At 39.6% G+C, this 27,757-nt stretch overlaps 1 protein-coding gene across 7 annotated transcripts in view; it reads right to left on the bottom strand.

Moving 5' to 3' along the window:
- LOC306989996 (transforming growth factor beta-1-induced transcript 1 protein-like) overlaps positions 1-27,757 on the bottom strand; it is a 76,226-nt gene that overhangs the window by 39,845 nt on the left and 8,624 nt on the right. For all 7 annotated transcript variants that reach the window (XM_079596156.1, XM_079596157.1, XM_079596158.1 and 4 more), the window contains 3 exons: positions 25,932-26,086; positions 25,773-25,834; positions 13,408-13,544 (listed from right to left, as the gene is read on the bottom strand). In XM_079596156.1, the coding sequence (XP_079452282.1) occupies positions 13,408-13,544; positions 25,773-25,834; positions 25,932-26,086 (354 nt within the window). The remainder of the gene's footprint in view (positions 1-13,407; positions 13,545-25,772; positions 25,835-25,931; positions 26,087-27,757) is intronic.

Here is a 27,757-nt window from a genome sequence, read left to right as displayed (position 1 = left end):
GACCATTTTGGCGAGAAAAAACAACAACATATTGTGTTCATTACCACCAAAATCTGCAGTAGGGATACAATCTTTGCGGAAAAGCTGCGGGAGACACTGGACAGTGCGGAGAGAACGCACAATGGATTCAAGTTCAAGTTCACTTTATTTATATAGCACATTTACAACAGCTACTAGGCTGACCAAAGTGCTTTACAGAACAACCAAATTAAAAGAAAATAATACCTGCATAACAACACATAAAACACAAATAAGAGCAGCAAAGCTAAGAGCTATTCAGCCTTGTCGTTTACTATGGAATCAAATGATTTTCAATATTAATGAATTAACCTCTGCAAAAACAAAGTTACAACTGCTGCGTATTTCCTATAATGAATTTTAATAAAACACACGGCTACATCATAAAACTCAGAAGAGTAGATTCCGTGTATCATTCGTTCAGTCATTTTTTGATTTAATATTGAAAGTAGAAAAATTAGAAAACAGTTCCTTTTTCGTTTTTTTTTTCTTCAAAAAAACGAAAAGCAAGAATTCAGCTTGATACTTCTACACTGCTTCTACACGTGGGCGAGAATGAAACACCCCTTTCCTCCGATTTGTCAGCCGAAGATCAAACTGTTCCGTCATCAGTTCTTCTTCAGTTCCGCACTGCAGAATAAGAGTCCTCAGCTGATGTGCGGATTAAAAAAAATCTGCATATCCTTTTAGTCTGGTTGTTTGATGAGAAAAAGATGTGGTAGTTGCAATAAATGCGTTAAGAATCCGTACAACTGCAGCAGCAGAGGACTTTTATTCTGCTGTGTGGAACTGAGGAAGAACTGATGACGGAACAGTTTATTTATTAATAAACAAAAAAGGAACTGTTTTCTCGTCTTTCTACTTTCAAAATGAAATAAATAACGAATGAACACGGACCAATAACATTACTATTGATTATTTTTGTTTAGAATATATTTATTTAAATGATTTCAATATTGATACAACAGCAGTGGTGTAGAATCAATCATAGTGTAATGTTGATTCAATGACATTACCCTTGATTTTTTCTTTTCTGAAATCTTACCATTGTTTCAACATTAATTGCATGTGCAAAAGTGATATTAAACCAACATCACTTCATAATGTTGATTCAATGACATTACCATGTATTTTTGTTGAAATCTCACCATTGTTTCAACATTAATTGCGGGTGCAAAAATTATATTGAACCAACATCACTTTGTAACGTTAATTCAATGCAATTAGTATTGACACATCAATATCGGCTCAACATTGTTTCAATGATTGCTTGCTATCTGGGTACTATTTCTGAAAACACAGGATGTGAAACAATCCTGTACATTGATAAATAGTAATATCCTGCATTGTTATCACATGACCTTACAATATCACCTAACCTTTAATTAAGAAAGTGCAATCACATCATAATTTATAAAAAATAAAATGTTTTTATTTTGCATTTAAACCCAACTTTTGGCAGTCTGCAGTAGGGCTGTCACTTTTGTGAAAAAATCCTTTTCGATTTTCGAGACATAAGTGTTCATTGAATCGATTGTAAAATCGATTTTCCATGTCTAAAGACGTTTCCATTTTCAACACCAAATATAGGCCAATCCACGGACAACTAACAGGCATTAGGACGAACATAAAGAGGGCATTTGAGACGCTCAATATTTCTGATGATTTATTGGCATGAAATTTCGTGTACAATTACAAACAGGAGTGTAACATTCTCGAAAAGCAGAGTGGACTGCCATAACATCAATGAAAAACATTACTGCAGGCTTTAACATGGCTGTTTTTACGATTAGAAATGTCAAACAAATTTCACCTACGTAGCCTGTAGCCCGAGTCTGTAAGCTATCTGTAGCCTATGCTTGAAATTTTCTAAATACTGGCGACACCTTATGCAGAAGTAGGCTATAATTTGCTGTTATGTGTGTTTATCAGAACCTGCAGTTGCTGTGTGATGCGCGTTCGCTGCAGGCGTATCGTGACTAGCTGGACGCACTCTGAGAGAAAGCGCCTTTCAGACAGGGCACGGCATTCGCGGCGCTATGAGACCCATTCATTTCAATGGCTTGCGAGAGATTCTGTTTTGTGAAAGCAGCTCTTTTGTTTTTACCTCCAAAACACACCAACAATTGGTCAGATCTATGCCATGGACTGTGCGGTTCGATGGCTGAGCCATTCAATAGGCTCCAGATAGCGCAAGACGTTTTGTTGCTGGGTCGACCAAGCGGTGCGCACGTCGCGGTCAAAGTTCAATCGCGCAAATCGCGTTGTATCTGAAGCGCAATGCTGAACCCAGGGGCCAGCGCCACGCATTCTGCGTCCTGAAAGTCGATTCCCTATTTTCATTTTCGAAACTTGTGTTGGTTGGTCCAATCGATTGTGCAATCGATTTTCGAACAAAAAGTGACAGCCCTAGTCTGCAGTCAGTTAAGTGCAAGCCAATTTAACTGATCATGTGTATTTTCCAGATAATTTGTATACTGTGCACAGCTACTTTCTTTTTGTAAATTAAAGGTAGGACACATTCAAGGGTTAGTTCACCCCAAAATTTAAATCGATTATTAAAAAAAGTTGGCAACGAATTTCATTATCGATTTGTTGTGTCGCGCGACTATTACGCCACATGTTGAGCGCGCGCAGCAGAGCAGAGAAAAAAAGTTGAGCGCGCCGCGCAGCAGAGCAGAGAAAAAAAATTGAGCGTGCCGCACAGCAGAGCAGGGAAAAAAAAGTTGAAGAACATAAAAGAGCAGAGCGGAGGTAACGTTAGAGGAAAGACCATCGGAGAGACCCGTAACATTGTTCTGAAACATGGTGGAGGCAGAGAAATCAGTACGACCTAAATCATCCAAGGTATGGGAATATTTCACACTAAATAAATCGAAAAAGTGTGTTAATTGCAAGATATGCAAAAGCGACATGGCCTGGCACGGGAGCACCAAGGTGATGATGATGCAGGAAGGGAGTTCAACAGCAGGGTAAGTCACAACAAATTACTACTTTTGTTCCGTTTTGAAGTAAAATGTATGTAACGTCCCTCCAGTAGCTCTTCTGGTGCTGGTGTTTACTCGTTATCCAGCTTAATAAGCATGACACGTTAGTGTTAGCTCGTTAATAACAGTACTAGGCTAAAGCAGGGGTGGTATAACGTTATAGTTAGCAAGACAAAAGACAAGTTTTTATTCCCTTGCCTTTTTTGGCCCATTAATATTTCAATCTGTTGTCATGTATAAATTCTCACCAAGGCTACATTTGTTTGATCTAAATTACAGTAAAAACAGCAATACTGAGATATATTGAAATAGAAAACGTAAATTTGTAATATTTTTTTTAAATTGTAAATTTTTATGTATTCTTATTTTATATATATATATGTGTGTGTGTGTGTGTGTGTGTGTGTCTGTAATTGCTCTTTGTGTTCTTGCCTTTACACAACTAGTAGCTAAAACAACAAGTATGTATGCAAGTATGTATTAAAGTTGATGCAATTTGTGCTATTACACATACTAATACTATCTTTTTGATTCCAGAAAAATAAAACAGCAAACCATGAGAGGCTTCTTGATGGGAAATGCTTCATGTACACCACAGCAAGGTGCTGTCTTGACGGATAGTATCCTCAACATGCTTGTCACTGACATGAGGCCTCTGTCGAAGGTTGAAGATGACAGCTTCACTAAAATGATCCACACCTTGAACCCTGGTTACACTCTGCCCTCCAGGACCCACTTTACAAAGCTCATGGAGAGAAAATATGGAGAGACATTCAAGGAAGTGAAGACTGCAATAAACACCAACAACAGCAAACTTGCTCTCACCACTGATGTTTGGACAAGTGTAGCAACTGAAGCCTACCTTGGTGTTACATGCCACTACATCACAGATGACTGGGACATGCAGTCAATCTGCCTCACCACCATGCCACTGCAGGACAGACATACTGCATCTAACATTGCAGAGTGGTTGGAGCAGGTAGTGGCCAGATTTGAAATTCCTCCTAGCAAAATCATTGCCATAGTCCATGACAATGGTGCTAACATTGTTGCTGCGGCAAATATCCTGGAGGAGAAGCATGGGTGGTCCTCTGTCCGTTGCACTGGCCATACTTTGCAACTTGTGATCAATGCTGCGTTGAAGCATCCAAGCATTGAAAAAGCTGTCGGGGCTGCAAGACGTCTGGTAGAACATTTTAAGAAAACCGAGCTAGCCAGCAGTAAGCTCAGAGAGAAACAACAACAAATGAACACACCTGAGCACAGCCTTGTTCAAGACGTAAGCACCAGGTGGAATAGTACATTCTACATGATAAGCCGACTGCTTGAGCAAAGGTGGCCTGTAACAGCAACACTGTCTGACAGCTCTGTCACACAGAGAGGCAAAAGGTACCTGGATCTGAAATCAGACCAGTGGAGCCTGCTGGAAGAGCTTTCAACAGTCCTCAAGGCTTTTGAATGTGCCACTGTGTTCATGAGTGGACAGAAATATGCAACAATATCTACAATACCTCCACTTGTGAAGGGGCTGTTGAAGTCCACCCAGAGTGCTGTCTACGAGTCAGCCCCGCTGCGGGCTTTTCAACTCACTGCTGTACAGTAGTTGCAGGAGAGATGGAAAAGGGAGACTGCTTTCTCAGATAGAGCACCAAACACAGTGATTCTTGCGATGGTCCTTGACCCAAGGTTTAGGAAACTGAACAAGTTTATTTCACCTGATGAAGTCCTACGTGTTCAAACTAAAGTGCAAACAATGGTACATGAAGAGAGAAGGAAGATGGATGTGCAGCAGCATGGCAGTTGCAGTGTTACCTCCACCGATACTATAGCTACTGAATCAGCACCTCTAGCCACTCTACTTGACTCACTCCTTGGTTCTGATGGTGAAGAAGATGATAGAGCAGGCCAAGCTGAGGATGTCCACACCCAAGTGAGGAAAGAAGTCCTTGCATACTTTGGAGAAAAAAGCCTTGCCAAGGAAGAAAACCCATTACTGTGGTGGAAGGCTAACAATGACAGATATCCCATGTTGGCCAGGCTAGCCAAGTCTTACCTATGCATCCCTGCCACCTCAACACCATCTGAGCAGCTGTTTTCTGCAGCAGGAAACATAGCCTCCAAGAAAAGAGCCAGCCTGAGCCAGGAGCATGTGGACATGCTAACATTTTTGCATTGCAATGCAAAGTGTCTGAATAAAGAGAGTGAGAGAGAGTGAGTGTGTGTGTGTGAGTTTGTGAGTGTGTGTGTCTGAGTGTAATAGTGTAGTAGATAAGTTCAGACGTTCAAACAAATCCTGTTATGTTTTCCGATTTGTATTTTTCTTTATTTGTTATAAATTATTTATTGTTCCTCAGACAGCTCAAGTGCCTTTAAACAAAAATCTAAATCTTTTTGTGCACTTTAAAAAAAGCCTATATATTTAATTTGGCAGATGTAAAGTATACCTGTGATGTGTGTATGTTTTTACTTTAACAGTTCAGGGATGTTCAAGGAGCAATCTGTTTGTGCACTTTCTAAATATGTTTTGCATTGTCAGTTCTATTTTTCAATAAAGGGTTGAAAATTAATGCTTTTTTTATTTTTAATTTTTTTATCCGATTCATCGATTAATTGAACAAATAATCGACAGATTAATCGATTATTAAAATAATCGTTAGTTGCAGCTCTAGAACCCCGTCAGACTTTCGTTCATCGGAACACAAATAAAGATATGTTTGATGAAATCTGTGAGCTGGCTCATTCCTTCATAGGCTGCAAGGTAATTTCGTCTGACATTGTTAAAGGTACAATACTGTATGTATGAATTTTGTAATAAAATATCCAAAAATCACTTGCACAGTGTGATATATTTCCTGCAGTTGTGTACTTACAATATCCCAAAAGTCTCCAAAGATTTTTTTATTTCAGAGAAATTCCAATTTTAAATAATGGCCCGTCCCAGAAAAACGTTGCCTGCAATATCCGCGCTATCCTCGGTTTCTGCTCGTACTGCCATAGCCACGACGTAACCATGGCTACGTGACCTGATAGACGTGGACAACAGCGTAGTGCATAATGTTTAGCGTAGTGCTGTTCTTGTTTCGTTCAAGCATTATGGACCACGGCAAGCAGACTTTGGGACAAAAAAAGGAGAACTAAAATAAGGCCCAATATCGTCTGTGACTAACTTGAACTTGACAGAGCTTCAAGAGTTACGACTTGACAGCGACACCGCTCTTGCACATACTTTATTAGACAGGTGAGCAAATGTACATAAAACAAATCAATGTTATATAGCTCAACATGATTAAATGTTAGAATATGATCTGTATGTTATTCTAATGTTGATCTAGCTTACTAGTAAGCTGCTAGTTTCATATAGCAAATTAACTAACACATAGAATAACATTATAACTTTCAACACACTCAAATGCTGTTTAGTATGATAGTGTAATGTTATACCAGGTGAAACAGTGCTGCGTTACATCACAAGTTTAATTCGTCAAATAAACTGACCTGCGTGAGTAGTAATTCAGCACTTGCGGGTAGTTCGGTAGAATTAAATATCCTTTTTCCTTTATATCCGCGGGACTCGCGCGTGATATCTGTCTATTATTAGCAATCGCGACCTGCTTCATACCATTCTAATGTTAAAAAACATGAATGTTGTCACTCATCGCTCAACCTTAAGTTTATCAAGCGTCGAGAATACTTTTTGTGTGCAAAAAAAAGCAAAAATAACTACTTTATTCAATTATTCATTTTCTTCCGTGTGGGTTCGTAGTTCACGAGAGCGCCACGACGCATGTGCAAGATTTGAGAAGTTGGGTCTCGATGTAGTGTTTAAAATGGGTTCTAAAGTGTGCATTTCCTGGAATGTCCGAATCGTGAGAAACCAACGAGAAAACGTAAAAGTGCCTTACCAATGCCACAAAATGAATGGCTAACCTTTCACACTTCCCCATCCAATGATCGTGATCACACTTCCCCATCTTCTCAGTTCTCACGCGTGGCACTCTCGTGAACTCACGTCAGAGGCCCACACAAAAGAAAATGAACAGTTGAAGTTCCAGAACGACTGGCACTTCAAACGGGACGGGTTCTATGGTCAGATGAAACAAAAAAATAGCTTTTTTGGCAGCAAACACAGGGATAAAAAAGTACCCCATGTGTAAAATGAAATACTCTGCTGTATCTTTACTGCTGTGGGCCTAATTTTCTGCCAGAGGTCCTGGACATCTTGTTCAGATACATGGCATCATGGATTGGATCAAATACCAACAGATAAAAAACCGAAACCTAACAGCCGGGGCTAGAAATCTTATAACGGGCCATGTTTGGATCTTCCAACAGGACAGTGATCCAAAAACAAATATCAAAATCAAAACAAAAATGGGTCACTGAGCACAAAACCAAGATCTGCAATGGCCATCCCAGTCCCTGGCCTGAACCCTATAGAAAATGAGTGGACCGAACTGAAGAGAAGAAGCACCAACATGGATCTGCAAATCTGAAGGATCTGGGGAGATTCTGTATGGAGGAATGGTCTCTGATCTCTTGTCAGGTGTTCTCCAAACTCATCCGGCATTATAGGAGAAAACTCAAAGCTGTTATCTTGGCAAAAGGAGGTTGCAAAAAGTATTTAATAAAAGGGTGCCAATAATTGTGGCCAACGTGTTTTGGAGAAAAACATTTATTTCATAATGTGATTTAGCCCCACTTTCAATTCTCTTGCTTCAATGAAAGGTTAGAATTTTGGCAATTTTTTGACTGAAAGATCAAAAGGATAAACAATGCAGATTTATTTTTTACAGCCAGTTTTGATCATATTTACCAGGGGTGCCAACAATTTTGGCCATGACTGTATATATATATACATATATGAATAAAGCAGATGTGTGTGAGTGTTCAATGAATAAATAAATAAGTCAGCTCATAACTCTGTTGTATAAAGAGGAGCTTATAAAAGGAGGTTTTATTTTGTGCTGATTGCCAAGTTAAATGTTTTCTGGCCAGCTGAACATTATGAGAGTGAGAATATAAGTACAGTAACCGGTTTCTATTTTATGTGTTTATCCCCAAAACTTCTACTAAAGTAATGTTTTGAGTATTAAATGTCATAGTATGACAGTGCCTCGGGTTAAAGAGACGCTTACTAGCTATCTCTCTCCCGAGTCGGCGTCATCATTACCCCGACGTTATTCACCAGCCATCATAAATAATAGATAAATATTATTAGGCAGCATTGGTGGGTAAACTATATAAGGACATGGATGAATGTGAGGGGCGACTCTCTGAGGAGGGTCGCAGCGCTGCCAGTTCGGTTGTTTTCCTGCTGGTGGCCACGGAGTGATATATATACGTTTTTATGATGTAAAGATAAAAAAAAAATATATGTCTGTTCTCTGAACGCTTCGCTTTCAACAAAATGAAGATATATTCTATCCAGCGGCGTTCCAGAGGTGTCTTCCTCACCGATCTAATGTTCCTGAGACTGCTGGACGGGAGCAGTCTCAGCCTACTAAAGCTCCTCGCAGCATAAAGTGCTGCAAAATAGAGCGTCGCCATTTGGGCTCATCCACAATCGAGAGGGACCTGGGTGGCGGTCACTGTCTAGCCAGTTAGAGATATGCAAGATCTGAGAACTGTTTTATCTCTAATATAGCTTGGAAGAAGAAGCCCTGACGCCGAGGCTGCAGGCTTCTGAGGGTGGTCCCCTCCGGGGTAGGGACGGTTTTGAGAAATCGTTTCTCCTCGGCGCCCTCTGGGGTGTGACTCTCTGAGGAGGGTCGCAACGCTGCCAGTTCGGTTCTCCTGCCGGTTCGCCGTTTCAGGACACCGAGGTGTCAGCGTCCCCAAACGATCCTCCGAGGAGGGTCGTAGAGCAGTCAGTTCGGTTTCCCTGCCGGTTCACCGTTTCAGGCGCCGAGGTGCCTGCTTTTTCCAACGATCCTCTGAGGAGGGTCGTTGGAACTAAGATAGTTAGAGGTAGGCAAGATCTGAGGACTGTCGTTAACTCTAATGAAACTTAGACAAGAAGTCCTGACGCTGAGGCTATCAGGCTTCTGAGGGTTCCTCCGGGGCAGGAACAGTTTTGAGAAACCGTTTCTCCTCGGCGCCCTCTGTGGTGCGACTCTCTGAGGAGGGTCGCAGCGCTGCCAGTTCGGTTGTTCCCTGCTGGTCCTCCGTTCAGGGCACCGAGGTGTCAGCGTTCCCAAACGATCCTCCGAGGAGGGTCGTAGAGCGGTCAGTTCGGTTTCCCTGCCGGTTCGCCGTTTCAGGGTGCCGAGGTGCCTGCTTTTTCCAACGATCCTCCGAGGAGGGTCGTTGGAACTAAGATAGTTAGAGGTAGGCAAGATCTGAGGACTGTCGTTATCTCTAATAAATCTTAGACAAGAAGTCCTGACGATGAGGCTATCAGGCTTCTGAAGGTTCCTCCAGAGCAGGGACGGTTTTGAGAAATCGTTTCTCCTCGGCAACCTCTGGGGTGCGACTCTTTGAGGAGGGTCACAGCGCTGCCAGTTCGGTTGTTCCCTGCCGGTTCCCTGCCGTCCCCATACGATCCTCCGAGGAGGGTTGTAGAACGGTCAGTTCGGTTGTCCCTGCCGGTTTGCCGCTTTAGGGCACTGAAGTGACCGTTCAACCAAATCCAGAGGCCACTCTCGAGAGACTGGTGCCCTTAGCAGAATTTCTGGCAGTGTGGAAACTACTGCCACATATTTCTCAGTGGGTCCTGCACACTATAGAAAAGGCTTCAGAATTCAGTTTGGTTCTCGTCCGCCCAGATTTCTAGGGTTCCTCCCCACAGTGGTGGACCTCGAGCAGGCTCTGGTTATGGAGCAGGAAGTGCTGACACTTTTGCAAAAAGGAGCTATAGAAGGGGTTCCTCCTCCCAGCAGACAGTCAGGGTTTTACAGCCGCTACTTCGTTGTTCCGAAAGAGGATGAGGGATTGCGTCCTATTCTAGACCTGCGTCAATTAAACGGCAGGTTTCAGAATCTCATGTTCATAGTATGCTTACGCTAATATGATTGTGTCACAGATTCAGCCCGAGGACTGGTCTGTCACAATAGACTTGAAGGAGGTTTGCTTTCAGGGGCGAAGCATACCAGTATCGGGTTTATTATTCATATTGCTTATGTATTATACTTTTGTTGCATGAATAATGCAGAAGAATTAGTTCATGCGTTTATGACCTCAAGGCTAGATTATTGTAATGCTCTACTGGGTGGTTGCCCTGCACGCTTAATAAACAAACTACAGCTGGTCCAAAACGCAGCTCGAGTTCTTACCAGAACCAGGAAGTATGACCATATTAGCCCCGTTCTGTCAACACTGCATTGGCTGCCTATTAAACATCGTATAAATTTTAAAATATTGTTGATCACTTACAAAGCACTAAATGGTTTAGCTCCGCAGTACTTGAGCGAGCTCTTAACGCATTATAGTCCTTCACGTCTACTGCGATCTCAAAATTCCGGCCAGTTAATAATACCTAGAATATCAAAATCGACTGCTGGCGGTAGATCCTTTTCCTATTTAGCACCAAAACTTTGGAACAGTCTTCCTAACATTGTCCGGTAGGGGTGTGCCAAAAAAATCGATTCACAGAAGAATCTAGATTCTCATTTGCAACGATTCAGAATCGATCTGAAATGTCCAAGAATCGATTTAATAAATAAATAAAATCAGCTGGCTGTTCGCCTCCATTTTTGTAACTAGCCTATACGGGACGTGAGCGGCAAATCACTAAAACAAAAAGGAAGCAAATGGATGAGCGTTCCTACCATTTGCATGTGTTTTAAGTCCTGTCAGTTTAACAGGGCGCGCTTGACAGGGCATAAGAACGAGCAGAGAGAGAGAGCCGGCCGCGCGCGCGCACTCACCCGAGCGCTGTCTGCTCTCTCTCTCTCTCCCTCGCGCATATTAATCAAAATCAATTAATACGATGGTGTCGGGAAAAAAACTCTCCAGTGATGAAACGTTTTCTGTGTTGACAAATCTTGTGCGATATCCTAAACTGCCGAATGCATTGCTTGTTTTTTCTGTTTACATTTCATTGTGAATGCTGCTACGTCAGAGCGGCCAAAGCGTCAACAAGATTCCCCGTACTTTTTGACAAGCGTCCTTGACAGGGCGGCTATAGCTTTTTTGCAGCTCAAGTCGGCGGCGGTGTGAACGTACAGTCAGCCGCAGCTGCAGACCAACGCACACTGCAGTGCTTCACGAAACTCCCTGCCAACTCCGAGAGGGCAAAAAAAAACAAAAAAAAACTCGGTCTATCGCTGCTTCATCGCCAGGTAGCTTAGGGGTAGGACTATTATTCATTTTGAAAGAGGCACTTTATTTTCATAACTTGTTATTCTTTAAGTTACTGTGTCTGACTGAGAAATATAGATGTTTTTTTGTCTTCACCGGTTGTGTTCTACATGATAATCGAATCGAATCGTTTTGAATCGAAAATCGTTTTGAATCGAAAATCGATTTTGAATCGAATCGTGGCCTCAAGAATCGGAATCGAATCGAATCGTGAGATGGTAAAAGATTCCCACCCCTATTGTCCGGGAAGCAGACACACTCTGTCAGTTCAAATCTAGACTAAAAACACATCTCTTCGGCCTAGCATACACAACACATTATAGACTTCTATAATTCAATGTTAGGCTGCATAGTTTAGAACAGCCGGGACTGGGAACACTTCCCCTAAATCCTGATGTACTTGGTACATCATAAGAAGGATGGCGTCTACGCTAGTATTAGTCTCTCTGTCTATCCCGAGGTTTACCGCTGTCCACCGGAACCAGGCCGGATCCAGATCTGATGAAGGACCAGCGCCAGGACACGACGACACCGCTGACCTGAAGTGTCAACCAGTCTCTCCTCCTCTCCACTCCGACTTCACCGAACTGGACAAATACTTTGATTCATTCTGAACTTCTGACCTGTAATGCTCCTGAATCATAATCATACACTGTTCACTCATTGGCCAGAGGAGAACTGGCCCCCGACTGAGCCTGGGTTCTCCCAAGGTTTTTTTCTCCATTCTGTCAACTGATGGTATTTTGGTTCCTTGCCGCTGTTGTCTTACCTTCTGGCTTGCTTAGTTGGGGACATTTAATATTCAACAATATTATAGATCTGCCTTAAAGGTGGACGATGATTAAATTATTTTTGTATTATTTTCATGTTATCACTTTGAAGCTGCTTTGATACAATCTGTATTGTAAAAAGCGCTATATAAATAAAGGTGACTTGACTTGACTTGTTTTTGTGTATTCATGGATATTAATCTATTACTAGCTTTTTTTCTAAGTGAATGGGAGAGCATGTATTACAGTTTTTCTCGATTGCTTAAACACATATCTTGAAACTACGCCTTGTATTCTCAAAACAGTAAACACAAATCCATAATGTCTCACCCAATTCCCCAAACATCCTATTTTCAGGTCAAAATGAAGCTCTACACTCAAAACCATTCACTCTTGCTGAAAAACCAAACCTTGCCCACAGACAGGACACACAAGCCCTCACAACACACACACACACACACACACACACTACAACATAGTCGTACACACTGGTGTAATAAATTCAAAACAACATTTCCAAAACTGTTTTGGAAAAGTTATGTTGCTTGTGGTCCCCTCCACTCAAGGATGCAATATGATGAACAAGTCTAAGAATGTTTGGTTGAAATACGATCATTGGCCTAGAAAGATAACATTCTGGGAGTCAAGTCGATAAAGGAGGAAGGATGCTCCCCCTTCACTGTCACACTCTGCAGACACTCTGTGTGACTGTACGACTGCTGACCTTTTCTTGCTAGAAAATAAACCTCATCAAAGACAATTGGAAATGTTTGTTTCTTATTCAGTGATAGAAATTTGTTTGCCACCACACCTCCCTTAAGGTTCTGATGATGGAGGCGATGGTGAAGTGACTCAAATTTGGCTGTACTCGTTGCCCAGCCTCCCTCATTGTCATACCATGGATGGACAAGGACATGGTCAACTAAAGTGGCTTGAATTTCATCCGAGACTGCTTTTCCCCTTGCCCTTGCCATTCCAATACAATTCCATATTTGAATAAGGTTTGTGTGTGCTCTTTTACTGTCATATGATGGTCACACACATCTTACGTAAGTGAATATATAAAAAAAAAATTAGGATAGAGTAAAAAAAAAGTTTGTTGTGGCGAAGTGAAGAACCCCAAAAGGTTCCTTCAGGCACCTTTTATTTTTACAGTGTACGGGGTTGGAACAACATGAGGGTGAGTAATTACTGACAAAATTTTCATTTTTGGTTGAACTAACCATTTAAGGACTGGGCCAATGACTGTCATGGGCTTGCAGGGTTATATTCTGTTCTTGCACATAGTCAGTGAACAACTTTTAGTAACAAGTTACTAAGAAGTCAGCACTCACCTGCGATGTTGAACTGTGTGGCATTAAGCTCCTGTAGTAAGTGATCGAGTTCACTCAGCCCTCCCCCCAGAACCGAGGCAGAGGAGAAAGCAGGAGGAGGGTCTGCTGTGCGTGGGAAGCGTGGCTTACATACGGTACTGAGAAAAACACAAGTTACAAAACAATCTATTAGTAAGGACCTACTACAACAATCAAGGAATTACAAGGAATAGTTCTTTCAAAAATTACAATTCTTCAATATTTTTATTTAGGCCTGGACGATGACCTCTTTTGCTAACCAAGGCTGCATTTATTAAAACAAAAAAACAAAAACAAAACTGAATATTGTGAAATAATATTACAATTTAAAACAGCTGTTTTCTATATGAATATATAGAAGAGTGTAATTTATTCCTGTGATCAAAGCTGGGTTTTCAGCATCATACTCCAGTCTTCAGTGTCACATGATCCTTCAGAAATCATTCTAATATGACGATACGCTGCTCAAGAAGCATTTCTGAGTATTATCAATGTTGGAAACAATTATTATTATATTTTTTCAGGCGGTTGGGGGGGGGGGGGGGGGTCAATACTTTTATTCATCAAGGATTAAATTGATCAAAAGTTAAATAATATTACAAGAGATTATATTTGAAATAAATGCAGTTCTTTCGAACCTTCTATTCATCAAAGAATCCTGAAAGAAATATGTACACAACTGTTTTCAACATTGATAATAATATTGAATGTTTTTCGAGCATCAAATCTGCATTTTTTTATTATTTCTGAAGGATCATGTGACACTGAAGACTGAAGTAATTTGATCACAGGAATAAATTAGTTTAAAATATGTTAAAATAGAAAACTTATATTTTAAAGGGTAACTAAACCCCTGGTCAGAGCCTAACTCCACCCACTGGCAATATACAGACGGTTGGTCGGGGAACGCCCCCGGGAACGCCCCGTCACGTGATGTGAATTTAGCCCGTGGGGAAAAACATTGCCTTGGTGCTAATTTGAAATACACGGGACAATCATGCCGAAGAGTTGCTGTGTCGTTTTCTGTACCGCCAATAAACAAACAAATTATGAATTGAAGTTCTACATCCTTCCTAATAAACACACAGAACCGGAAAGGAGGCCAATCGCTACGTAATGAAGCGAGCTGTGATGGAGTAGTTTGAGGTCTACACTCAATACAGACTGCAGTCTGTGAGTTAGAGATAACTGTCAACACAGTCCCTCGGCAACTTCGTACTACCGATCACCGTTTTACAAAAGGATTAATAGTTTGGAGTGAAGCATACGTACATGTGACAAGGTTTTATGGAGTTATAGTATGCAACATATACAAAAATTTATTGAGTTATAGGGTAATGTTACCGGTACATGTCATACCTGGAGATTCAACTAGATAACAAAATATGTCTGGGAATGACACCTCCGACCATTTGGTTGGGTCATTGACCCAGACAAAGAGCTATAATGAGCTGAAATGAGAACTCGCTCTTTTTATATAGATTACATAAACAGAGAATATTTGTTTTAGTTTTGAATTAGATCACTTAAAAGTACACACTTAATTTATTATAAATATATATTGGTCATGCCTGGGTGAATAGTATTTGCTGAGTTTTGTTTAAGTTTAGAGACGTGCACTAGAAAAAAAGTTCACGGAGACGGAGAGGCAGAAAGCACACCCTATTTTCTTTATTTTACAAAAGCACAATGTTTTATTTCGATTGTAAGTGGACACATAAAAAAGTAGACATTTAACAGCTTATTTTTTCATATTTCTTAAGTCTGTATGACCAAAAATGACGGAGTATTTTATGTCTATTTTGCTGCTATGTAAAAAAAAACGAGCAAAACGCGCTGCGTCCCCAGAGGGTTAAGCACTAGGTGTTATGTGAAAAGTACAACTTTTTTAAATGTATGATAGAAAATTATGTAATGTTAACACTATTTTGATAAGTTTTAGAAAAATGTAACAGTTTACAAAATGTATGAATGCTAAAAAAAGACGTGTATTTTAATGTTTCACTTTTATATACAGTTTTAAACATGATTTTGAACAAAAGTACTTTGTGTAAAAGTACAAATTTTTTCAAAAGTAAATGTGAAAAACCATTTCTTTAATAAAAAAACATGATCTCATCTCTGACTAGGTCATATTTCTTTAAAAAGTTTGAAAATATATTGTTTTTGAATGTTTTTTTCCACATTTTTGAACATTTTCACATTGAACAAACAATAACACCCATAATACTATCCTTTTAGAAATACTTTTTAAAAATACCTTTTAAAAATTCTCCCACACTTCACTAGTTCAAACCATAAGGGGTGAAAAGAGGAGGAGGGACCGTGGGAAAACTCCCACGGTCACATGACCAGTCCGGAACTGGGACAAAAAGGTGGGGGCTAAGGGGGTGGGGGTTTTATTAAGGGGCCATAAACCACTCAAAGTGACATATGGTACCCAATATAGTCTCTCTATCAGAGGCTTTCAAGAAATGTCTCCCTTGCCGAGTCCAGCCCCCTGGGGATGCTGGGTGTGAGTATCCCCAGCCAAGCTCCTCACACTGTGCACAACAGAAAGTGAGTGTTGCGTCACGTGCTCCTCCTAATAAACCTTGGGGGCCGAGCCAACACTCTCAGCCAAAGTCTTTTAAGTCAAAGCCGGATCTGAGGACCGTTCTTATGGCGAAGAAGACTTCAGCTCAAAAGAGGTCCTGACGCAACATGCGTCAGACCATTGAGGTAATCACGCGGAGGCGTTCCCAAGGCGTCGTCGACGCAGCGTCTCGTTCCCTTCTCAGGGAACTAGGGTTACAGTAACCTGAGACCTTACTCAGTGTGTTAATAAATGCTTTATGAACACTTATTCCTACTGTAATTCATAATTATTTCAGATAGATATAAAACAATTAGTAGTGGTCACTATTTTTGTGAGCTCATCTAAAGTGAGAACTATTTATGCCTCGACTCTTTATGCCTCTAAATAGAAAAAGGAAACATACACAACACAGAGTGATCCAGAACATAGAAATATTTATTTCAAGATGCAAAAAAACAAACTGTACAACTGTACACTTGATATAAAATGGAAAAACAAACCTCTGCAATGTCATAGAAAATAAAAATTCCTACACCTCCAGAAAACATAACTGTGCAGTAAAATGAAACTAAAGCCCTATTCGCACGGGATTAGTATTATCTAGGGACCTCGTGTGATTTAGAAATTACCCCCCCGACATCTGAATTTCGCTTGGCGCTTTCGCACGGGATAAGCGAAGCCTGTGATTTTACTCGAATTTACTGACTTTTCTCCCGGAACCCGGATATAAAAATTGTAGTTTATACCCATATTATATTTATTTTAGCCCAGTGGAAATCTGTTTTCAGTGGGCGACTAGATGGCTTTTTGTATGGTTGAGGGTCTGGTTAGATGGATAAAAAATATATATATTTCACCAGGTTAAAATCTAAAGGTTTACGTTTTATTTATTTTGTAACAATAAACTCGAATTATGATGTGAAAACCCCCTTGCTTGATTGTGCATTCTTTTTGATAGGCTTTTGTTTGGACATGTCTTGTCGTTAGGTCTCTAGATGTACGAATTATATCATAAACAGAAGAATGTTACTTCACGCCAGAGGTGGACAAAGTACACAACTTCCTTACTTGAGTAAAAGTACAGATACTACTGGTCAAATATTACTCCGTTACAAGTAAAAGTTGTAAAGACCGATTTTTACTTAAGTAAAAGTACAGAAGTATTCATTTTTAAAAGTACTTAAGTATAAAAGTAAATGTCAATGCATTGTTTTATTATTGTTGCATTGTTGCATGTAATAGCCAATTTACAGTACCTTATGCCTCTGAATCTATGCCTGCCCTCATATCAATATCACATGTATTTCTAGAACACAGTTCCAGTAGTGGGCTTAAATAAGTGCACTCAATAACGTCCACAATGGTTTCGGATGCCCAAATGGCTGTTCCCAGTTGTTTGGCTTTTAGTATGAATATGTTAGCCTTACTGTTATCTATAAGCTAGTGTGCTCCAAAACAATGACAAAATTCGCATTTAGAAGACCAACCCCAACGTTGAAAATTAAAAACATGTTGATGTCAGAATCCAATGTCAGATTGACGTTAATCTCCAACCTTGGACAGATGTTATATTGTGGTTGAAAATCGGATTGATGTCAGAAACCAACATCAGTCGAGTTCTGACTGTCGAGTGTCTCAACCAGAATTTCATTTCCAACCAAAATGCAACCCCTGCAACCCAAATCATCCCTGACGTTACTTTCTACTCAAGGACCTTGACAGAAATGTAGTGGAGTAAAAAGTACGATATTTGTCTTTCAAATGTAGTGAAGTTAAAGTAAAAGTTTCCAGAAAAAATAATACTCAAGTAAAGTACAGATACTCAACAAGTGTACTTAAGTACAGTACTCAAGTAAATGTACTTTGTTACTGTCCACCTCTGCTTCACGCATGCTGTTATATGTCCTCCATCTAATCATTCTTTTTGTCTTCGCTCTTCTGGTGGTTTTCAGCTTTCTCTTTTTTCTGCAAATTGTATATGGTGTTGGTGTGCGATATGACCCAGTGCCCAAAACACTGTCAAAACACTCCAACGCAGCTTCCATTCTTCGCGAAAGATTAATAAAAAGGCGCAAAGGAAAGAAATACCTTGAAAAAATTATATATACAACCCCGCCAAATCCTTTACAAAAACAGAGATGCCGATTCGCACGGGACTAATATTATCACAGAACGTCGGTGTTCGGCGAAATATGGTAGGTCATTTGCGGGGGAATTATTACTTTACAATTTACAGACATGGCCGATTCGCACTAGCCTGGTAATACCAAACTCTGCTACTTTGCTTTGCTTCGAAATTGAGCGGAAGTACGACGTAGTCAGACGTAGTCAGGCTAGATTCGCACGGGATTAAGATCACAGACAACCTCCGCAATTATTACAAATGACTAGAGGTCCCTAGATAATACTAATTCCAGTGCGAATAGGGCTGTTTATCTGATATAAACATTCATTTCTATAAATTGTAAACATGACTGAATGAAAGCTGAATGAAAAATTACCAGTGCCAACAATGGATTACAGGAGTGCCAAAATACAACAAATATATATTTTTTTTTTTTATAAAACAATAATAATATAATAAAATACTGGAAGAACTGGAAGAGAGGGCAACTCTCTGAGAAAACAAAGGAAATGTGTTGAACCCTCTCTTGTGAAATTAGCATCACCATTCGAGACGCAAGTCTCACCAGAGTATCATCCTAATTTACATCTCTTTCCCTCTTCCCCCATTCCTTCTCTCTCTCATGCTGAGATCACCAAAATTCACCCAAAAATCTACATGGTTTAATGTGAACAATTATCATACAACATATCATTTTAACAATAATTTTGTTAAAATTATTTTCCTAAGTAGATTCAATGGATTTGTATGTTACCACAAATCTGCATCAGATTAGTGATGGACTAGATTCCAGTTTTGAGCAGAGGGGTATAGTCCAGGTTCAGAAAGTAAAAGTCCTCCTCAGTATTTTGTTCAAATCACCTGGATTTGCTAATTAGCACAGTTTTTCAGCCAAGAGATAGAACTTATTAGTTCATGAGTGGAATAAACATATGGCAGGACTTTTACTTTCTGACCCCTGGACTGTATACCTCTGATTTTGAGTGGATCATAGGGCACACCAACTGCGATTTTAGAGTTCCGGCTAATATTTGGCACTAATTCGTTTTGTAAAGACTAAAATGGAATTTCCATTTAGGACAGCAAACTGCTGATCAACCAACCTAAATAGGGTGAGTCTAACCTCTGTTTATTGTAATGTTACTTTAGTCAAGTCTACGTGGGAAACCATGGCATTATCAAACCAAATCTACTATCAGAGAAGTATGCTTGTATCTGTAGTAGTGGTCATGACCTCAGTCTAAAGAACGTAACTTTAAAGAAACGTTACTTTAATTCAAGTGTATACAACCAAGGGGCTTATACAAAAAAATATTTGATTGTGTAAGCGTAAATGCAACTGTCTAGGGTATTAGCCAATTACCTCTTTTTAGTGACCCGAAGCTGGCGAGTTTGTAATCGTGAGATCCGCGTTATAAACGGGCGGTGTGAGGACCTCAAAGCGAAATAGTTTCCTAATCTGAACGGGTAATATATAAAGTAGAGAGTTAAATAGAACAATCAAATGCATTGCTAAACTATTATATAAATGACCAATAAAAAAATTGGCATTCCAACCTAAATTCAAGGTTGTGACAAAATGGAGTCAGATAAAAGCTTAATTGGAATCAAAACATTTTGCCATGTGGAAAAAAACAGTAACATGCAGTAACCTTCACCTGCTTATCAGAAACTGTCATTGGACCGATTGGGCAGGTCTTACAGTACTAACTTTCAAACATTAGAAAACAGTGCCGATCGTGGACGAGTTTCGATTCATTGTACAACTTTGGTTTGATTTAGTTAGATTTAGTGTGAAAACTTACCCAGCTATTGAAGATACTATCAGAGCATTTAAAGGGATAGTTCACTTTAAAATTAATATTCTGTCATCATTTACTCACCCTCAAGTTGTTTCAAACCTGTATTAATTTAATTCTTCTGCTGAACACAAAGAAAGATATTTTGAAGAATGTCAGTAACCAAACAGTAGTCTGTACCCATTGACTTCCATAGTATTTTTTTTTCCTACTATGGAAGTCAATGGGTACAGACTACTATTTGGTTACTGACATTCTTCAAAATATATTTATTTGTGTTCAGCAGAAGAAATAAATTAATACAGGTTTGAAACACCCTTGAGGGTGAGTAAATGATGACAGAATTTTAATTTTAAAGTGAACTATCCCTTTAAGGCTTTCGGTAAGCTGCTGCCCCTAAAACAAAAGTGAACTGACCTACAGTCCCAGCAAACACAGAACGTTGGCACAAGGTACCCGACCTTCTAACAACGTTTTAACAACATGGCCAAAAGGTTGCTTTTACTACGTTGTGTGTGGAAGGTTGTTACAGCGTTGTCACAATGTTGACATTAAACCCCTGTTCAGGGCCATTGCTTAAGGTTGTGCCTAGGGTGTCTGGACAACCACTGGACTACATAATGTACTCGTCACTGCCCTGAAGCGCGAAAATCAGCCTTTTAAATTCCAACCACCTGTTGGGCTCATTGTGTTCTCATTCATCATCGAGCAAGGATACGCAAGTATTGCGTTTAATTTAGCCTCAGCTATCAAACATAACCTACAATTTTAATTGAATGTGACTAATGTAGCCTCACTCGCACTGGTTTAGTTTTTCATTTTATTTGTCCGCTATTTAGTCTCATTCGTTTCTTTGCTCCTCTTGATTTGTGGAAGTTTCTCCGTCCGGTTACCGGTCTTTGCCGGACGGCATTCGACTACTGTCTGCCATACAGAACCCGGTTTTGTTCATTAAATGTTCTGATCTGCCTTTGCATGTTTTATTTACTACTTAAAATAAATGTGTATATTCGTTTATTTCTTTTCTTTTTTTCACAAATGTATGACTTTTGGAAATGCAATTTGATTACCATATGCAGTTTTATTAATGTTGAATTAACAAAACCTTCTGTAATTTGTACTCTTCAAAGTGTACACTTACAAGTGTTGATTTATAATTAGGCTAATTTACTGATAGCCCCATTAAATAATAAGGATAAACAATATTTAAAAAGTATATCATTATCTAACAAATTGCTAAATGGGGGATATAGGCATATCTAGCAGCATATTAAAAAAAATGTCAGGACGTCGTCTCTCAGTTGCTGAATGTCGCGTAACAACGTTGCTACAGCCCTGACACGTCTTACAATTCTACGTTGTTACAATGTTGCAAGCACGTAGACAGCGACGTTGCCATAGCAGAAATGCAACGTGCCAGAGACGTTGCCACAACGTAAATGTGTTTGCTGGGGTAGGATCTGGGGAAGTTTTCACACTAAATCTTACTAAATCAAACTAAAGTTGTATAATGAACTGAAACTCGTACACGGTCTGCACTGCTGTTCTCTAATGTTTGAAAGTTAGTAGTGAGGTAGTTTTGATACTGTGGAATATTTTATAATATTACTATCACGGTTACAACACAAAGGAAAATTGTCAGGATCTCGATGCAGCAGTTTCTTTTATTAAGCAAACTCAAAACTTTACAAAACACTAGAAGAATCTTGGAAACAAGACCAGAACAATCAACGTAACAATGACGAGGACATACAAAGAACTGAAAGAAACCCAGGACTTAAATACACACCAAACAAACAGACACACCTGAACAGAACTTACTCAATCACTTACAGTAGTAACCATATAAACAAACAGGTGGGGGACGAGGAAGATACAATCCATATAGAACATATTAGAAGAACAACAAAGAAACTGAAACATAAACAGAACAGAGAAACATATCAAAAAGCAAACTGAAAACGTGACATTACCCTCCCCCTCCCGGAAGGCGTATCCTCGCGCCGTAAGTAACACATCCCAGGGGTGGGAGGAGGCTCACTGGACTCTGGTCAGGGACTGGAGCCAACACTGGACTCTGGTCAGGGGCTGGAGCCAACACTGGACTCTGGTTAGGGGCTGGAGCCATTGTGTGTGCAAACCACATACCAAACTTAAGTGTATGTTACGTGCTATGTGCTATGTGTCCCATAGTAGTGGCCACAATTGTCAGTGTTTTGCACTTTGGAAACTCAGGCGTGTAAGTTTCCTGCTGACATGTTGCAAGCTTTATTTAACATCACAACCGACATAACAAATTAAATACTCTGAGTCAGATACGCAAATAATTGTTTTGTCGTCACACAGGGGCATGTCATGATTTATTAATAAAGTCATATAAACGTGCCGCGGTTTACTTGTGTTGTCATGGTTACTGGTTTGCATGTAAACGTGGTAAATTGGTTATTTCAATAAGCTGATATTTGTGAGTTATCAGCTTACTGGTGTGCATGTAAACATATACCTCAGATTTCTTGTTACATGTAGTTGTACTTGTAGTACAGTCAATCGCAAAGCACTTTCCCGTTTTAGATGTGTTTTGTGTGTTTTCGTGGCATTCACGCTGAAAACCAATGCTGCGACTCAGTCTTTTTGCCACTCAGTGGGCGTGACCACAGTCATTTTGACCGACGGTGACGTCACGCGCATACCCTCTATTAACAGATTAGAAGAACAACAAAGAAACTCAAACATGAACAGAGAAACAGATAAAAAACAAACTGAAAACGTGACAACTGCTGTTTAAAAAAAAATATATATATATATTAGGGGTGTAACGGTACATGTATTCGTACCGGACCGTTACGGTACAGGACTTTCGGTACGGTTCACATGTGCACCGAATGCAATCTGTCACGTAAATTAGGCTAGTTTTGTGTGCGGAACATGCGTCAATTCCGAGTTTCCACACGAACATATTAAGTGTCGGAAGTCTCCGCGTTGCACTGATTCAATCTGATTAATCGTTTTTGTGATTCAAATACATGTAAAATATTACCATGACATCTGTCTTCCTGTGTGCGGAAATTTGTTTATGTTGCTGTGACAATGAAACGCGTGCATGCGCGCCTGTGTTAAGAGCGCTTGTTGCTCCATGCGCGCTGATGTGCTCATCTGTTGACATTTCCAAATGCCTTTCAGTTGCTTAAAGGGCACCTATTATGGAATTTTGAAATTTACCTTTCATGTAGTGTGTAACATAGATCTAAGTGAACAAAAACATCCTGCAAAGTTTGAAATATGAAAGTGCCCCGTATATAAAGTTGTTGTCTTTCAAAAATAAGAGTCGACTCGGAGTCATTTTTATGAATCGTTAGAAGACCGAAGCTTTTTCTCTGACTAGATGACGTCAACTTGTAAAGTTATTTGAATACGATACGCCCACTTATTGCTCTCCAAGGCCAGGGAAAATATCATGGCGACGAGACGCTGTGTTCTGAAGTGCGGCTCAAAAGCCAACTTTTTTCATCTGCCCAAGGAGGAGCATTTGAAGACTAAGTGGCTACAATTCATATATACAACTATACCACAGAAGTATAGTCTGTGCTTTGTTCACGCCATTTTGAAGACGATTGCTTTACCAACTTAAATGCAATCAAACTTGGATTCGCGAGCCGTCTGATATTGAAGGAAGGTTCAGTTCCAAGTGTATTTGCATCAGCTTCCTCCGTATCACAACCTGTAAGTGTTATTAATAATTGTTGCTTTTATGTTTTATGTAGCATGCTTAATTATTATTTTGTTTGTTGTGTAAGCACCGTTTAGCTTCTAGGTCTTCAATGACAATTGTATTGAGATATGTGAAGTGTTTGTCGTTGTTTTCGGAGTTGTCTTAAAGAATAGAGGAATACCTCGTAGTAACGTAACTGCATTTTTTTTGTATTTTTTTTTGTAAAAACGTTATGTTTATGCATCGGGCTAACGCAAACAAAGACTAATTGTGCTTTTACAATATGAACTCTGGAATATGCTCGCTAACATAACATTAAATTCTTCATCTTATTTTTAGTTTTTTACTACAAACTGAAGCAGTGGACTATAATCATTATTATAACAAAATTAAATTGATAAAAGCATCATTGTACTCCGTGTTAAAAATAAGTATTATCTCTGTAAACACTGCTGGGTCATCTGACCAATCAACGCAGATTAGCGTCGCGCAAAGGAGGGGTTTGGAAAAGGAGTCGTTGAACGAATCATTTGGGAGTCGGTGAGCAAATCAGGTAAAAATAAATGCATATTATACGACAACAAAAGTGTTTTTTGACATTGCATGCACGTAAAACTGTTGTTGGGGACTCCCAAAACAACATTAGGAACATTTTAAATGTCATAATAGGTGCCCTTTAATAAAAGCGGGATTTCCACACAAACAAACGTACATGTGTCATTAGTATGAGAAAAAAAAATGGGATTTTAACTCTCGGGTCGGGCTCGGACATAAATATCTTTATGCCTGTCGGGGTTGGGTCGGGTTCGGTTACTGCTGTCTAAAATCTACTGCCTAAAATTCGGCCCGATCACCACATACACGGCACGCTCGCTTTAGCCCAGCCTCTCACTAGCTATGGCCAATATTTTATTTAGTGGAGAACTTTGCAGCAGTATTTTATTTCTTATTCTTTTTTTATTTTATATATTTTTTATTATATTTTATTAAAAAGTGTGTTTAAAAAAGTGTAAACAAATTGTTTAAAAAAGTTTATAGTAAACAACCAGCAGTTTAATGTTTTGCATTTCTTTCCCTTACTGTACCGAAAATGAACCGAACCGTGACTTTAAAACCGAGGTACGTACCGAACCGTGACTTTTGCGTACCGTTACACCCCTAATATATATATATATTTTGGCACTCCTGGAATCCAGTGTTGGCACTGGTAATTTTTTATTCAGCAATGTTTACACTTTACAGAAATTTTATATCAGATTGCAGAGGCTTACTTTCATTTTACTGCACAGTTATGTTTTCTGGAGGTGTACAGGAATTTTTATTTTCTATGACATTGCAGTGGTTTGTTTTTCATTTAATATCAAGTGTACAGTTGTACAGTTAAAAAATTTTGCATTTTGAAATAAATATGTCTATGTTCCGTATCACTGTGTGTTGTTTGTTTCCTTTTTCTGTTTAGAAGATAACTGAGCCTTGAAATCTCTTTTGTAAAAGCTTAACGAGACATAAATAGTCCTCACTTTAGATGAGCTCACAAAAATAGTTCACTGAGAACTACTAAATGTTTTATAAGTAGCCTACATGAATTAATCATGAATTACAGTAGGAAGCATTTATTAACACACTAAAGTAACTATTACTATATATGTCTAAATAATAAGAGGTATAAATGTACCTTTAAACAGTTTATTAATCATTTACTTACACTTTCTAAATTATCTTATGAACCACTGAAAACTCTTAAATAACTGGTTTGTAAATAACTTAATACTTAATTTAGAAATGATAAATTGATCATTAATAGAGTATGAAAATACAATTATTAAACTCATTATATGCATGCTTATAAATCAAGAATAAAGCATTTATAGCTGTATAAACTGCTTACTAATGTCTATAATGTAGGGCCAATGGTTTATAAATGATGAATTAACTATTTACCAATGCTTAACTAATGATTCATACCGTGCAGTTATTATAAAGTGTTACCGAAAAGGGAACTTCTGTTGAGAATAGAATGTGCATAGGGCAGATCAAGTGTCAGATCATGTAAACTCACTTCGGTCTTTAGTTGATGTACCATGTGTGAAAATCAATGTATTATTCAGGACATTACGTTCTTGGGAGTTCAAATACCTGTAAAGTTTGTCTGGGCTAGAGTTCTGAGAGCCATTCGACTTCATCGCCGCAGAAACAGTCTGAAACAGATGAAGAGAAATCATTTGACTCTATTTATTGTTTAGAAACATTACATCAGATGTATATTTGTTTTTAAAAATGGTGCTTATGGCATACTTGTTGCGGGGTGTATGCTGGAGGGAGTGGCCGGTTCTGGGCAGGATCCTGAGCACTGGATGGGGGATCAGAGTTCACTGGAGGGTCAGAGGTCAGTAGGACAGGATAGTGACCCAGAGGAAAGGCTGAATTTTCCAGATCAGCAAGCAGGGCATCTACAAAGACAAAAACATGTAAGGCAAGACTCTGAGGGGATTTTTTAATTATTGGCCTTTTTTAAGTCAAGTCAAGTCAAGTCATCTTCATTTATATAGCGCTTTTAACAATGTAGATTGTTTCAAAGCTGCTTTACAGAGATAAACATATAATTTAAGGTAACAGATTGTTTTGGCTTTATAGCGGTTCTTGAATAATGTTATTTTCCAGCTAAAGTTAGTTTTGATTGATTCACTTCCATTAAAAGGATAATTTGTTATTAAATTAGGGGGCGTTAAGACGACACCGTTCTCTCTGTCTACACAGACTTTAAACGCGAACCTGTGATAAACACTAATAGCGCTCACGTGCGTATTAAGAATTAATTATATAGTTATGTGCGTTTGAATATATGTGCGCATGTTTGTAATTCTCTACAAACGAAGCCTAAATAAACTTTAAAATAATAAGAATTTAGAATAAGAATGAATAGGTGCTTAACACAGTATAACAGTCAGGATAGACCTTAGTCAGCCTGAACTGTAGAATGACAGCTGGACTAAGCAACTGTCCACTCTGTACAGGAATGCTAAAAGCATAATACGCTGTCTGGTCGGAACTGAGTCGGGTAGCACTGCAGATACTTTGTTTAGACTTATAACAGTCTAGCCTGTAGGGCAGGAACTTCTAGGTTGTAAAACCTTATAAATGTAGACAGAGAGGCCCAGCCTGCCGCCATACAAATATCTTAAAGTGAAACCCCACTGGACCAGGCCCACGAAGAGGCCATGCCTCTGGTGGAATGAGCTCTAATGCCCAAAGGAGAACGAAGACCTTTGGATGTATAAGGCAACGCGATAGCATCAACTATCCACCTGCAAAAGCTCTGTTTCGAGGTAGCTAGCCATTTAACGCGGCCACCAAAAGAAACAAAGAGGTGTTCTGACTGCCTGAAGGCAGCAGAACGTTGAACGTAAATTCTCTGCGCCCTGACCGGTTAAAGGAGATTCACGTCATTCTCGCTGTCAGACCCAGGGAGAGCTGACAGGGAAATAACTTGAGCTCTGAAAGGAGTGGCAAGAACCTTGGGGACATAACCACATCTTGGTTTGAGGATGACTTTGGAGTCATTAGGCCCAAACTCAAGGCATGTAGCATTCACAGAGAGCACGTGCAGGTCACCCAACTATTTGACCGAGATGAGAGCCATCAGGAAAACGGTTTTAAGCGAGAGATACTTCCGACTGTAGTGGTTCAAAAGGGTTACCTTTCATGGCCTCTAGGACCGTGGAAAGGTCCCAAACGGGAACCGAAGGGGGTCAAGGAGGGTTTAACCTCCTAGATCCTTTAAGTCATCTTCATTTACATAGCACTATTTGTATCTGAAAATATGCATCCTTCAGATCCACTGAAATAAACCAGTCCCTCGGGCGAATTTGCGCGAGGATTTGTCTGGTCGTGAGCATTCTGAACGCTCGCTTCATAAGAGCTTTGTTCAAACGCCTGAGATCCAGGATGGGTCTGAGACCGCCATCCTTCTTGGGTACTAGTAAGTACCGGATGTAGAAGCCCGACTCGCTGGGTGTTTATTGATGGGAGCCCTAAGTGAGTGTGTGTCACTGAACGGGCAGAGTTTATGAGTAGGGGTGAGCACTGAACATCGGGCACATTTCCTACATTTGAAACACACG

This window comes from Phoxinus phoxinus, assembly GCF_949152265.1.
Source record: "Phoxinus phoxinus genome assembly, chromosome: 21".
NCBI classification, from domain to species: domain Eukaryota; kingdom Metazoa; phylum Chordata; class Actinopteri; order Cypriniformes; family Leuciscidae; genus Phoxinus; species Phoxinus phoxinus.
This window is presented reverse-complemented; position numbering and strand designations above follow the sequence as displayed.